The 13,834-nt window shown below is 39.5% G+C and overlaps 1 protein-coding gene and 1 long non-coding RNA gene across 4 annotated transcripts in view; one reads left to right on the forward strand and one right to left on the reverse strand.

The window, feature by feature from the left end:
- The window catches only part of LOC135797205 (uncharacterized), a 39,093-nt gene extending 38,768 nt beyond the window's left edge, over window positions 1-325 (forward strand). The window contains exon 3 of the long non-coding RNA XR_010549492.1: window positions 303-325. This is a non-coding gene — a long non-coding RNA (uncharacterized lncRNA). The remainder of the gene's footprint in view (window positions 1-302) is intronic.
- Window positions 1-13,834, reverse strand: part of Ptp99A (Protein tyrosine phosphatase 99A) — a 102,461-nt gene that overhangs the window by 88,297 nt on the left and 330 nt on the right. For all 3 annotated transcript variants that reach the window (XM_065309440.1, XM_065309439.1, XM_065309438.1), the window contains exon 2: window positions 1,385-1,696. In XM_065309440.1, coding sequence (XP_065165512.1) covers window positions 1,385-1,696 — 312 coding nt within the window. The remainder of the gene's footprint in view (window positions 1-1,384; window positions 1,697-13,834) is intronic.

Consider the following 13,834-nt stretch of genomic DNA (forward strand, 5'->3'; position numbering starts at 1 on the left):
AGAGATGGCGGCTGTCGGCGGCCATACCCCAGCGAGTCGATCTCACGGTAAATTTAATATTTCAGTCGCAGCCAGTGGTTCGCAAGCGCATTGTGCAAAAGCATAGACAAGCAATCGGCGCATATGTGTCGCAGTGTGGCAGTGTGTCGTTTTAAAAATTTCCAAACAACCGAGGCTTGTGTTTATCACGCAATCGATTTGTCACGGGCGCAAACTATCGAATAACAACACAACAGGGAAAGCACCATGCTGGTAAAATTTCTTCTAGTAAATATATAATGAAGGAATATTTTCTGTTGCAGAAATCAACTGTTTTTCACCGGACAAAATGTTTTAAAAAAGTTTCTTTGCAAGGCCGATGATCATTTCACGCTACATTTGCTCTAAAACCTTCCTATAATGGTTGCAGAAGGACGCTATGAAACTAATACCAAAGCATTGGTTCATGTTCGTAATAGAAAAATGTTGGTAGTACGTTGTCGCCATAAACACCTATATATCTTGCGCCGTGGATATAGGCACACGACTTGCGAAAAACTCCACTTCTGCGAGAAGTTTGTGAGTTTAATTGCGTTCACACACTGCTGGCACGCAAGGGCGGCAACACCGAGTGCCACGCGTATCCGCAGCACCCCCAAACGTCAGAAAGTAACTTATTTAGAACAATTTTTAAAGTTATGCTGTCGGCCTCAGACTCGATTTAACTTACGAGCTTAGTTTTGCTGCTGTGCGAGATTTTTAAAAATCAATAAAACTTTCGATATTCGTTTTTGATATAAATTCGAAAAGTTTTTTCCCTCCATTCCGCCACTTTTTGCATTCTGTTTATTCCCACCAGAGCTAAACCACGCACGCCTAGCGGAGATATATTATCGGTGGAATAATATTGATGTTTTCCAACGGTATGGACGCAATTCGCTAGGAATGATTGATCTGTGAATCGACGGCTTAATAGTAGCTACTATGTTTGTAAATGATTTACACTTTAGTTGGAATGTTGTATGATTTGACAATTTTAAATGGTTAAATGTTGAATAAACGATAAAAACATTTAAAATATGAACGGAGGTGGAAATAATTAGAACAAGGGCTATGAACGTGGGCGAAATCACTTTTCCTGGAACGAAAATCAGTGAATCACGTGCGAAGCGCAGAAAAAGCGAAGGATCAGCCATAATACCCCATTTATTTATCCCGGACAAGCGGAAAAAAAAGAAGGATGTAATAAAGTGGTTCATTTGGCAAACGGCCAATGCAAGCGATCGAGCGGCATGAATCCTCGCTTGAGGACAGCGTTTTTCCCTTCTGGAAGCCTCTGTGTATACGCACATGTCGACGCATTACGCCCGAGTACGCGCTAGTAACGCTAATGAACACAATTAACCTTGTACGATGAGGCGCACCAAAGCGTCCGGCTTCGGCCGACTGTTCACCAGACACACGTAGTCGCCGCTGTCTTCGGCCATCGCCGGATGGAACGTGAGACCGAACGTGTCCGTTAGCAGTGAGATGCGATGCTGGTTCACCCACACCGTTGTCGAGTCCTTCATGTACTCGACAACCTTTTGGTTGTTGTTCGCCACCGAGAGCCATTCCAGTGCGTGCACCAAGGAATGCTCGTTCACGCCGGGGCACGACAGCGACTTATTCTCGCCGGCTTTGATGACAACCCGGTGAATCGGCAGCGCGGTGAAATCTGCAAACACAAGAAGAGACATTTTAGTCAAAAGTTGCAGAGCCACAGGATGAGGACATTTGCTTGCATGCATACAAACAAGTTGCATTTGTGAATAATCACAAAACACAGCTTGGAGTTTTAACCCTGTGTGTGTGATATTTTCCGACGACAAGGCAGCGAGATTTAAAGCGTGCGCCCCGTTTAAATTCAACCGGAACGATCCCGAAGGTGTAATCTATTCGTTACGGCAGCCATGTCTACATGGCGTATTACATAAAAACGAGAAAGAAACAAAGTGACCAGATGCGTGTGTGAGTGAATGCGTTTATGAAATATGATAGGTCCCAATGTGCTTATTTATATACGTGTGTCGTTCCGGGTCGCGCGCCTCCACCACCGGCTCCGAATCCTAAGTACATTAATATCGTAGCAGGTCACACGTGATATCAAATGTTTGCGGGGCGGTAGTGAGGTGCGACCGCATTTATAACAATAACAAATATTGGTGAAACCTTTCGCATTTCTTTTCACGACGCACACACATCTCATATTCCCATGCCTGTCATATGATGACAGGAAACATATTTTCAAATTCTATTCCATTCTGAGCGATATGGTTTTGAATTCAGTTATTTCATTACGCTGCTTTTATTATCTCCTTTGTCTCATGGCATCAGAGAAAATAAGTGCGCATTTTTGGGGAGACATCTAAATTTGTTTTACGTCCGAATGCGCTGTGTTGAAATGAAAGATGATAAATTCCGCTGGAACTAATATCATCGAGATAAATATACTCCCGTTGAAATAATAAATTATTTCGGTGTCGTGGAAACAAAGTATCCACCGAGTCCGGCATTTATTAATAAGCATTGCTCAGCGTTTTGTTTTTTGCTGTGCCACCCCCGGATATATGCCTATATATACATTCCAGAGTATCCAACAGTTCAAAAATGTACATTTCAATACAAGAACACCCGAAACAAACGCGAGAGCTTATAAATCTCGTCGTCCCTGGATTCAAATTCGAATGCGAATGAAACAATTAAAAGCATTTTTGCATGTGAAACTTCCAAAAGGATTTTCAATTGATCCGAGCGGGAATATTCGTGTTGGTGGCCCGTCGACGTATTTTGCGGTGCCGTGGAACCTTCATTCATTTGATTCAATTAAACTGACTGGCTAAGACGTTTGCGCGCCATTCCAGCGACGCCGCCGACGCACGTTCCCACCCCTAGCGGAATCAATTAATCATTAACCGCGCCACGGACGTCGGTGTATGTGGTATGTGTCGGTTACGTCTGATATTGGATTCTCGTCCTCGCCACTGGCGCCCCGTGCAATTAGAATTTGCTTAAAGCATTTCATTTACTGTTTCATCACAAATTCTTCCAAAAATTATACGAATTTTAAACCACAGTCACATTTTTTTTCATTTAATGTCTTTTAATCGATGAATGACAACTTTATACATATACACAAAATTAGAGTTCGTAAGGGTCTGGCTCTGCGGGCACAAAACAATCTTGTGTTACGCTGAAGTTTCTCCCAAGCCACTTAAATGGCGCGCCGCGTTTATTAATTAATTCCTTTCGTATCTGGCGCGACTATCTATCGCATTGTAGAGCGCCGCATGTGACTTTCGCAGTTTCGATAAACACGCAATAAAGTTTCCGCTCGCGATATTGTTGAATATGGCCAAACTTTGACGACGCGATATTAGCTCGCGTTCGCGTTCACGCCGAATTGCCGAATGCCAGCAGCGAACAACCAATTCAGAAGTACTAGGTATTATATTACCAACCGAATGGCATGTGTTATCGATTGACTTTGATAAATATGCGAAGACTCATTAATAATATTAACGTTATTCGAGCATTATTCATTACGACTCGATATGTTGAAGTGGTAATCTGTAATGATACTTGTTCGTCTGTGCGCTTTGGGCACTTTTCGAACTCTCCCACCTTTACTTTTCGCGGTATACAATCAATAGCGGGCTCTATGTGCATGTGTCTGCGTAGAATCAAACAAAAATACACAATGAAAGGTGTAATAAAAGGTGGAGATTCAATCAAAGTTATATTTATATTATTCACATCGAGATGGCGGTAAAGTTACGTATTTTTATTTATTTTCATAAAAATTGACGAATTTAGATTAAAATAAATCAGAGAAACAAAAATTACTTATTTAGGTTACTTTTAGACGCAGTTGGGAGCAAAAATTGATATCTACGAGTAATAAACTGAAGTTTCTTTATATTTACTTCGTGTAGTTTAAGAAATCACTTATCAATTTTTTCCTGAGCGCAACTTTATTGCAGCGCAACATGTACGATGATATCGTGGGTATTATATGACTCAAGTGCGTTTCTGTTGAGAATTTAATAAATATTCCAGGTTAAGCACTCCTGCTGCATGAGCTGCACAAAAGTAGCAGTCGTACTTTTAAATTTGAAAAGCGCACACTTTATATATCGTAGCTGCATTAAACAGCTCATCCGCGGTGACTGACTATATGATACTTAAAAAACAATTACGTTTGATCTTTGTTCATGTATTAATATCATCCGCTCCAATTGATTTATATGCGTGATGCATAGAAACTGAAAAATTAAAAATGTGTACTCATTGTAATGAGTGTAACTGTCGGGTGATTCAAACGTTGGTGATTCCTCTCGGTAAGACGCATAGTGCGACAAAGAAATCGCCAACGCGAGCCATATTGAATGTCGTCCGTCGACGACGGCTTTCATTATCGTCAAACGCGCGCACCTCGCGCCGCAAAGCTTTTTTAATGAACGTCAAGTCCGGCCATGCAATGATAAACCTCAACATTCAGATATTCATCCAACATAAAGAGACGTATACATAAAACCAGCACCCGAGTATTATGTTTTTGTACTGTTACTCTTTATTCGAGTTTAAATAAAATATTTTCAAAACATATCATCTCTTCGCCGGCCCAATGGGATACTTTTTTCCGGGCTGCTGTGGTCCAGCACGTTGCACTCATTCATTTCTGCTTGCATGCAAATGCCGGCCAATTTTAAATCTGTTTATATAGAAAGTAATTACAAACATCTGTGCATTATATCCAGCTTTAGTTTACTCGGGGCAAATAGACGCAAGCCTGTGGCGAAGCCTGGCTGTTATGTGTCAGTCCGACAATTTTGCTGCAGTTTTACCCAATTTGTGATTAAGCATTGCGACGCGCGCCGCCCGCTCTGCTGGGTCTGTCAGTGTTCATATCAAAGGGTTGTCAGAGTCGGGCGCCAAAAGTAAACGAGCCGCACAAAGGACACTGGTTGACATCACGTGCATGCGCCCGCCGAATAAATTCGCTATTTTCATATCGCGCACTGAATTTTGTAAAATATTTCGAAATAATTGTGTTTTTGGATGCATGTTAATTACCATATTTTTTCCTCTTTATTGAAAGTATGAATTTATTTTGTTTTGAAATCGAAAAAAATGCTGAAAATCATCAATGTCATAATGATGTTTTTTAGATTATGCAATTACACACCCGAACGACGTAACGAGCGTTCGAGTATTTGGTCATGCTCGCGCTTGTTTATCGTGAAAGGGGTGCGCGCTCAAACTTAATTACAGTCTCGTTTAATTCCGTTATTTGGCGTTGAATCGTCGCAGGAAATTATTGAAATGTCGGTATAAATTGCGTAATGATATATGTCGTGCCGTAAGCGCTCTTTGGTCGTAATTGCGCAGCGGCGTGGTCGATGCCTAAATGGCTGGGGTGAGCGCCGTTTTAATGGATATACTGCTCGTGGCCTATTAGAAGGACGCGACTTTCGGCGTTTAGAAATAAAGTTGCGCACCAAGGAAACATTTCGCATAAAAATTTAATTTAATTGCTACGTTTCTTCAGGCTTTTTTCGTTGCCATATTGTTTTCTGTGTTCTTTTTACGGGTATTGTGCTCAGGATTGCCACATTTGCGGAATGTCAAATGTAATAACGTAAGTGTAAACCTTATCCCCGGCGTTGTTTACTTAGCTCGCATCGCTCGTGTTGTAAAAGAAAAAAGATACATTGGGAGCGCACATGCTGTGAAAACACACGTATATTATGGAGACAAGTGGCCCGGAAAGTTACTGGAAGTACGCTTGATATAGGTGAGAGTGAAGAAACGTGCAGAATTATTGCTTCGAATGCTAGCTACCACTGTTGCACTGGCAAATGGCAAACCCGGAGCACAACCCCCCATTCCCTAACAACGTGCGCATAGAAACTCAATTCGGCCCAAGAAGCAGTCGCCAAAACTTAATACATGACGCGGATACGAAAATAAATATACCTCATGCTCGAATGCGCCATTCGGCGTTACCCTCTGTTTAATAGAAATTTCTCATCGCGTTATTCCACCGCGCGCTGATAACGCAGATATCGCTTAATTTATAGAGTGTCTCCTTGAGGGGCGACCACTCGTACATTCCGCATTTTTCTTATCATTTAATGTACCGGCAATAAAAATCTAGTCCGCCATTAAAATAATGGCGGTGGCCCAAAACGATGAGAGACATTATTATTCTCCCTGGTCGTCTTCAGCAGAGAAAAACCTGCATTGGACGCAAATAATAAACAAACATAATGTGTTTATATCTTCGATCGCATTTCCTACATCACACAATGTAATAAATCGCTGTATAAGAAACTTTTCTATTTGATTGTTTAGAAATATCACGAAAAATTTTAAATCCTACAAACAAAACAAAGAAAATTTTCTCTTGCTGAAGATTTACGAATAGAAGTGCGGCGATTTAATGTAACTTTAATTACATGCAATTGGCGGTCGCGTTTATCGACGCCACTATATCATCTCGAAGAATGAAATCGATTTTAAGCGCGCGCGGCGCGCGCGACACTCACAACTACACCAACGCTCGCCGCAAACTTAAATTAATTAAAATATGATTGTTATAGCAATAAGCTTCGCGTGCATTCGTTTATCTTGCTCCCTTCAGGCAGACCCTAACTGTACTCTAATTAATTTTATCGATAACCAATTTGTTAGTGTTGCGTAATGGTATCGGGAATTGTATAGCGTACGCAATTTCTCTTCATACACACACACATAATATCCCTACTAATATTATAAATGCGAATGTCCTGATGTTTGTTACACTTTCACGCAAAAACTACTTAACCAATCATCATGAAAATTTGTACACATATTCTTAGTGGTCCCCGAATGGTTATAGGCTACTTTTTATTCAATAAAAAAATTATTTTTTAAATAAAATAAAGAAATTGTTTAGCCAATAATACCTCTGCATCTGGCTATTTGACTACTTTAACGCCATCTAGCATTCCAGCAATGAAGCTCAAACCTAAGTACTATAGTACCATCACACTGTATTATCACACTATATTATCGACAGCTACGTCAACATCAAATCCAATTGACTACACTATGGAGACTGTACACTATACTTCCATAGACTATACTTTCAGCCATTTTAAACTTCCCGCCATTCTACTTCATTGTTACTTCTTCTGTGACTACAGACGCGTACGGAAGCAACTTCATTGCTTTCTAATATTTATTTGATGGATTCAACGCAAGCGAAGCCACGGGATAAAGCTAGTACGTAATAGTTTTCCATAGAACAAGACCGATTTGTTTCAAATTATCTTGAGTACAATGCGACCAATTAATCACAAAATACACCTATTAATAATTTAAATGTTTAAATGCCGATCAGAATTGACAGATTTTTTAAATTTAGGTCATAATGTGAACAATGTCAATGCATGTATAAATATCCAATTGGAATACCCGATTGAAAACATTTCATTTAGGTAATAACCTATTCATGAATTTTAATCAGGTTTGAACAAACCATTAAACGCCACTAGTTAACTGGAAATACCCGGCAATCCGATGAAATATTAAATCTTGTAACAACTCATTATTAGGCATATTCTTTGGTGCGTGCTAACAACTGCCGGCGGTAATGCCATTTGATGTATAACCACGAAACAATATTTATCCGATTGCAAATTATGCGGAGCTAATAAATTTGATTGCCTACGCATGAAACACCTGTAGTTGTAACATACAAATGAATTCAACGCGTGGAATTATCAAAAACAATACAAAATTTATCCAGATTTTTGAAAAGTAAATTTTTGGTAATAATATTGACCTAGTTTGAAATCAGGTGCGAAGATGTAAACTGCATGGACGAGATTTGCTGTATTTCCTCTGTGGCAGAATGTTGAAGGCTCGCTGGTAGTCACGCACGTTGAGATTCATGCGATGGTTTCCTTGAGAGCGCAATAATATCGAGTAGCAGCCAAAAGAAATAAAAGGAACTATCTTTCGCCCGGCGTGCTGAAAGGGGAGAGAGTGCCGAACCAAGGAAGATCAAGGCACGACAAGAGCAAAATTGACTCCGCCAGGCGAAAAAAAAAAAAGACGAAATCGTCGAAGGCGAACGCAAACGTAAGCGATTTCGTGCCAACGTGAGTTTTATGCTCTTTCCATCCATTTTTCGATCCCGTAGCGCTTGATTGTTGCATTGAATCTTTCTTTTAATTAATCAGCATTGTATTATGTGCGCGCGCGCGAGAGAGAATTGGGCTTCCGGCCGCCGCCGCCGCCGCCGCCGTCGCTCACTTTGCGTTCGTTAATTAATATTTTATCTGTAGCAAAATTAATCGAGAATTCGAAAGGCTGCAAAAGGCTCGTAAGCGAAGCTTAAAATTTTTATCGCAATTTATCGCGAGCGTTCGCTCTTGCGCTACTCCTTCACCCATACTCTTGCAATAATAATTCCAGTGAAGCCGGCGGCGTCGATGTTTCCTCTCCTCGGCAATGTGCAATCTATGCTCCGCTCTTTGTCGGCGAAGAATTAATTTCCGTTAATTAATTTAATTTATCTCATTATTCATGCAAGTTGAGCGGATTACATTTTATTGTTTCATTGAATAGGGTTGCTTAAATGCGGCTCAAGTGTATGTGTGTACCCCCCGAGTGCGCTTCGGTCGAACCCTCACAACAAAAACCTCCGCGTTTTTTTTTCTCCTAATCCGGCAAAAGCTTTTCTTTGTTTCGCGCGCAGACATCTAGGGGAATGATCGTGTAATGACAATGCACGGTGCCCCAGATCCAGAGCCCGGCATCGACCAGTTAATATTTTAGAAAAATATAAACAATTTTCTTTTAGCCCCGCAGCTTTCCGACGTTATTTGCTACATCATCAGAAAGCTCGCCGGCGCGCACATAGTAAGAGTAAAACCCGCGCGGGTATTTACTTCAAATATATCTCGAAGGTTAATTCGTTTCGTTCGGAGATAGCATCATCCTTATCCACGCGTTTCCATTAAATATCTTTTGTGCCATTTTGTTTCGGATCGACTTGCAAGCTTCGCTGGAGTAATAAACGTAAAAATACTAAATCATAATAACAAAATGTCTTTAATAAGAGCACTGCGTGCGCTCTAGTTGGCAGTGAACGTGTGCGCAATGAGCATTGGTCTCGCGGGTAATTCGTTTAAATTAGTTCGTGCTCGACGAGTTGTATACAGCTTCTGTTCTGGGTTTCAAGAGATCTCCAGTCGTTTTAAATGTGAGACTTCGTGATAACACGTTTTCGGTAATTTGTTTTTATTAGGAAATTCGACTAGTGTGCTAATAGTACTGCGATCTAGGATCTGAAGTTGAAAGTATTAAGTTATTATTCATGTAGACACCTTTTACATTTTATTTTTTGTTACAATAAAGCAAACAATTGTTTATTTCGAACTGTTGCCCGCGACTTCGTTCCGGCAGTGTTTAATAAAAATGTAATTCGTTTTTATTCTCTTGTTCTAGACATACTCGTAGTAAGAGTCAATTCTATCAATAAGATTAGCAATTTTAATTTAAAGAAATTAATTATATAAAGTTTTGTCAATAATGCACTTCAGCGCGCCATCTCGAATTCAACTATTTAACTATAACTATGATTGAATCTCAATGTCAAATTTTATTCTATAGAAAAGAGCTGTTTTGAGGATTTTCCCGGCAATTATTCGAATTTTTCTCACCTTTTAAACCCTCCCTAGACCTCCACGAATAATTCAAGACCAAGATAAGATAAATCCGTTCAGCCGTTCTCGAGTTTTAGCGACACTAACGAACAGCAATTCATTTTTATATATATAAATATAGATAACAGTGAGAGCAATGTTTCATCTATGTTAACTGTCTATTTTTTTACGCGTTACAGTCAGGTATGTATATTTACAAACAGTTTCTATTGTTTCCTCTGAATTTCTTGTGTTTACAGCTATTTTGGAAGCCCAATTGCCGCGAGACACATTTTTCATCGCTTTTCCCGGCATTCATTATGTTCCCCGTCCGAATATATTAGCAAAAAGCATAGTTCCTGATACTTGTTTAAACAGACGTCATCTAAAGTTCGCCTGAAATGTGTACACACAGTGAAGCATGAATATTCATGGCTACAATGCGGAGCGCGCGGTCGTATTGTGTGCGCGCGCTGGTGCTTTTATCATCGTCGACTTTCCGAAAGATTTTCATCAAAACTTATCTCACTCTCCCACTTGTCCGATTCGCAAAACTTCCGCACGGACAAACTATGCTTCGGCGAGCGTCCGGAAGCACGCCGACGTCGAATCAAAAATACAATGTAATTTTATCTTTTTGTTTGGCGATGCCGAAGAGCACAATGGTCGTTCAAGTGCGGTCGCACAGCGGCAGCGACAGCAAGTGCCAAAAAGGTAAATACCATTGTGCTCAAGTAAGCGAAGCTTTCCGCTGCGTTTTGCGCGCAAAACTAAAATCTAAATTAATGTCGCCTGTATTGTCGCCCCGAGAGAGTGCGTTCTGCATTCGTTTGCTGGATTCTGCAAAATGCAAACGGGGCAATTTTAATGCACTCGAAATTAATTTAAATATTCATGTTGAAATTAATTGTCGCCTCGTTGGAATAATGCTATTACAAGAAATTGTGTGTGAAAATATGCACACCAAGAAAATGATGAAAAAGTCAAGAAGTTAATTTTCAACCGTGTGGCATTTGTAATACACGAACCAAAAAAAGGCAGCTCATTTTTATGCGTCTTATGATTTGATTACGCAGTGAGCAAATATTTTTCACCGCCGCAGCCGCAATTAGACGAGTTGCGGGATCGTTTTTCTTGTGTTATCGTCGTTTCCGTCTGTGGTAGATAACCAGATTAGACGATTTAGAACAGGTGGAAAATTTAGGACATCCTCGTAAATTTTGCACACGTGTAAGACGCATGTGCAGTAGTAAACCACTTGAATTGTTGGCTTGCAATTAATTTACTAAATTAATTTGAATACTTTACAGTTTCCTGATTAATTTCTCGGGATTTCTAACGTGTTTTTACCCTAAGTTATTTTTTATACCAAATCCTACTTAAATTAAGTCATAAATTTTAAATTTATTTCATTGTTTCATACAGATTATGATTTTTTTCTTGCGTAGGCTTTATTATATTAATATTTGGTTTAATTAAGAAAGTTACAGGATGACAAATATTTAACTCTTTTTTAATCTCACAGCCTCCACGAGTGACAAGGACTAAAGACCGGGTCGCGCGCTTAATTTTACAATTTTCTTAATACGCGCTCCAACTGCCGTGCAAAGTGTTCATATATAAAATGATATCTAAAGTGCCCGACTTAATACTTTTTGTCGTGTCGTATCAACCATATTCATAAATCACGCTGGAAATTACTTTTTTGACGCGTTCGTATGAAACCACAATGTATGGCTGTGGCGAAGATGCATGCACAAGTCTACTCGTAACAAAAACTGAACGAATTGTCGCTGGCAAAAAATACACATTGTGAGAAGGGCAAGCGAAAGGATAATAAAAGGGCAACTAGGAAAAGTGGTTGAGCATGTCTAAGTTCAAAGCAAAGTACAATTTCAGAGCTAATTCACGATTCGTTAATATTTCTAGCATTCTACAACAAAATATTAATTTTTTAGGACCTAGAATCATAAAATATCAAAAATTAAGAGATATTAAAATGATTCAATTTTCCAAATTCGCAAAACATACAAAAATGGCTGAATTATTCACAAAATTAAAGCAAAACATTTAAAAAATGTTTTTATCTGTAACTAAATATGTTATCCAAAACCATAAGTTGAATATTACTCAACCACAATTAATTTTTTTGTTAATTAATTTAATTTCAAAAGTTAATGTCACAAGGGCTTCCCTAGCTAATTCGGTCAGCAACTAGAGACGCACCATGCATAAATGAATTTGTTATGACTAGACATTTTAGAAAGGCGTACGACCATGTCGAATTTACACTAACAAATTTAATGAGGCGTTGGCGCCTGAAACAAAGGCTTCTTCCCCGGCAGATTTAAGCAAATGTCATCTATAGACAAGCTATAAGCTCAAAAAGCGCACTGAAACTGTTCACTGTAAAGAATAACGCGCACATTTCTACCACGAATAAAACAAAGACGTGTTTTGCAAGAAGGGCGCGACGGAAATGAATTTAGATCCCGGTTAATTCTTCGACCGCATAAAGTTATACAACGCTTTTTCTTGCTTGATAATTTATGTTAGGCTTCATTTTTCTCGCAATTCGCATTTCAGCGTTCTGCGCACTTTTTCCGTCTGCGTTTTGTAATAAACTCGCTCAAATTAGCCATTAGTAAGATTTCTACGCTTTTAATGAGTCGCAATGCCCGCGAGTGTGCCCGTCAACTTCTTATAATTACTCACAAAAAAAATAAAACAAACGTTTTGCAAAAACTGAATGAAAATTGCGGTGCGGTGTTATCGTTGACACAACCATGTCGCAATGTACAAGTATAACTTTCGTCTTTCTTAATCGAATCAACCCCATCGGTGATACGGCATAGAAACCATCCCTGTCAAACCGATAACAGATATCTCATGATTAAGGGTCAACGCGGTTATCTTCCAGCGGCATGACCCTTAATTGGCAAAGGTAACGGTAATAGACAATGACAAGATATCTATCACGGTGGTGGAAGGTCTTATAAACTAATGCATGACACCAATTACGTCTGTAGCTATTAATAGTAATTTACAATGGGCAAACAAAGTCGTAGCGACGTTGATGCATTGCAAATATTTGCGGGAGCGCATCGGCGAATGAAACACATTCGATTTAAAAATATTGCGGCGCGTGTTACGTCGAAATTGATAAATCGATGACACAAAGTGACGGAGCGAAAATAATGCTGTCAAAACAGGAAATACGGTGTGTGTATGTCACGTCAACGGTATGATGCGCATCAGTTGAACAGAACAATTAGTTTCTTGTTGCTAGTTTTGATATTCTGATAAATGCGTGAATAAATATGTGTGTAATATAACAATGAAGTATTTAAGTACCTCCAATGCGTTGCGCACCCCATTTATTTGAAATAGAATCTCTTTTCTTGACGCAATTGACATAAAACTCAATTTTACGACCGATGAATCGAACTAAATCAAAACTGTAAAATATATTCAACGTTATGTTGTGTTAAATATTCTTCTCAATGCGTTTCGACGCGTATTTATCAACATGCAGTTGATAAACAACTCCGAATTTGGGCATGCAAAAACTAGTTTAACTCAATATGTTTCGTCTTTCGTTTTGCATCATCCGATAAACGAAATATTTCTATTCCAATCGTGATGCTACGCCGTTAAATTAATTAACTTTGGAACGATCACGTTTCGAGGAAATATATTTTGGTGCACGTTTGCGATATCGGATTATAAACGAGCGGCGGATCGCATTGAAAACGTGAACACAAAAAAAAGCGAAGAGGAGTGATGCGGTGCGACGGCCGGTCGAAAAATGTGAACGACATCTTAGCAGCGGCACGAACGAAGAAGAAGAAAAGTGATGCTGGGGCGATATCGAAAATTGGAGGCACTTACATCACGCACAGAAAACGACTTCCCATAACGATAACAATAAAGCGCCGAGGCGATCTCGCGCGATACGGACGGTGGACGAGATAATTTTAAGCGCGTTATGTATTTTAACCTTAGCAGTTTCCTAATGGTGCCAAATGTAAGAACGTTATCGACGTGCGCGGTAATGTAATGTAGCATGTATGTCCGTAAACACGTTCGGGCAGACATTGCCAAACGTATAAATCTTA

Source organism: Atheta coriaria, unplaced genomic scaffold (assembly GCF_025399875.1).
Source record: "Atheta coriaria isolate IRGN ID8LTWV9N9 unplaced genomic scaffold, Caltech_Dcor_3.1 hic_scaffold_8_pilon, whole genome shotgun sequence".
NCBI classification, from domain to species: Eukaryota; Metazoa; Arthropoda; class Insecta; order Coleoptera; family Staphylinidae; genus Dalotia; species Dalotia coriaria.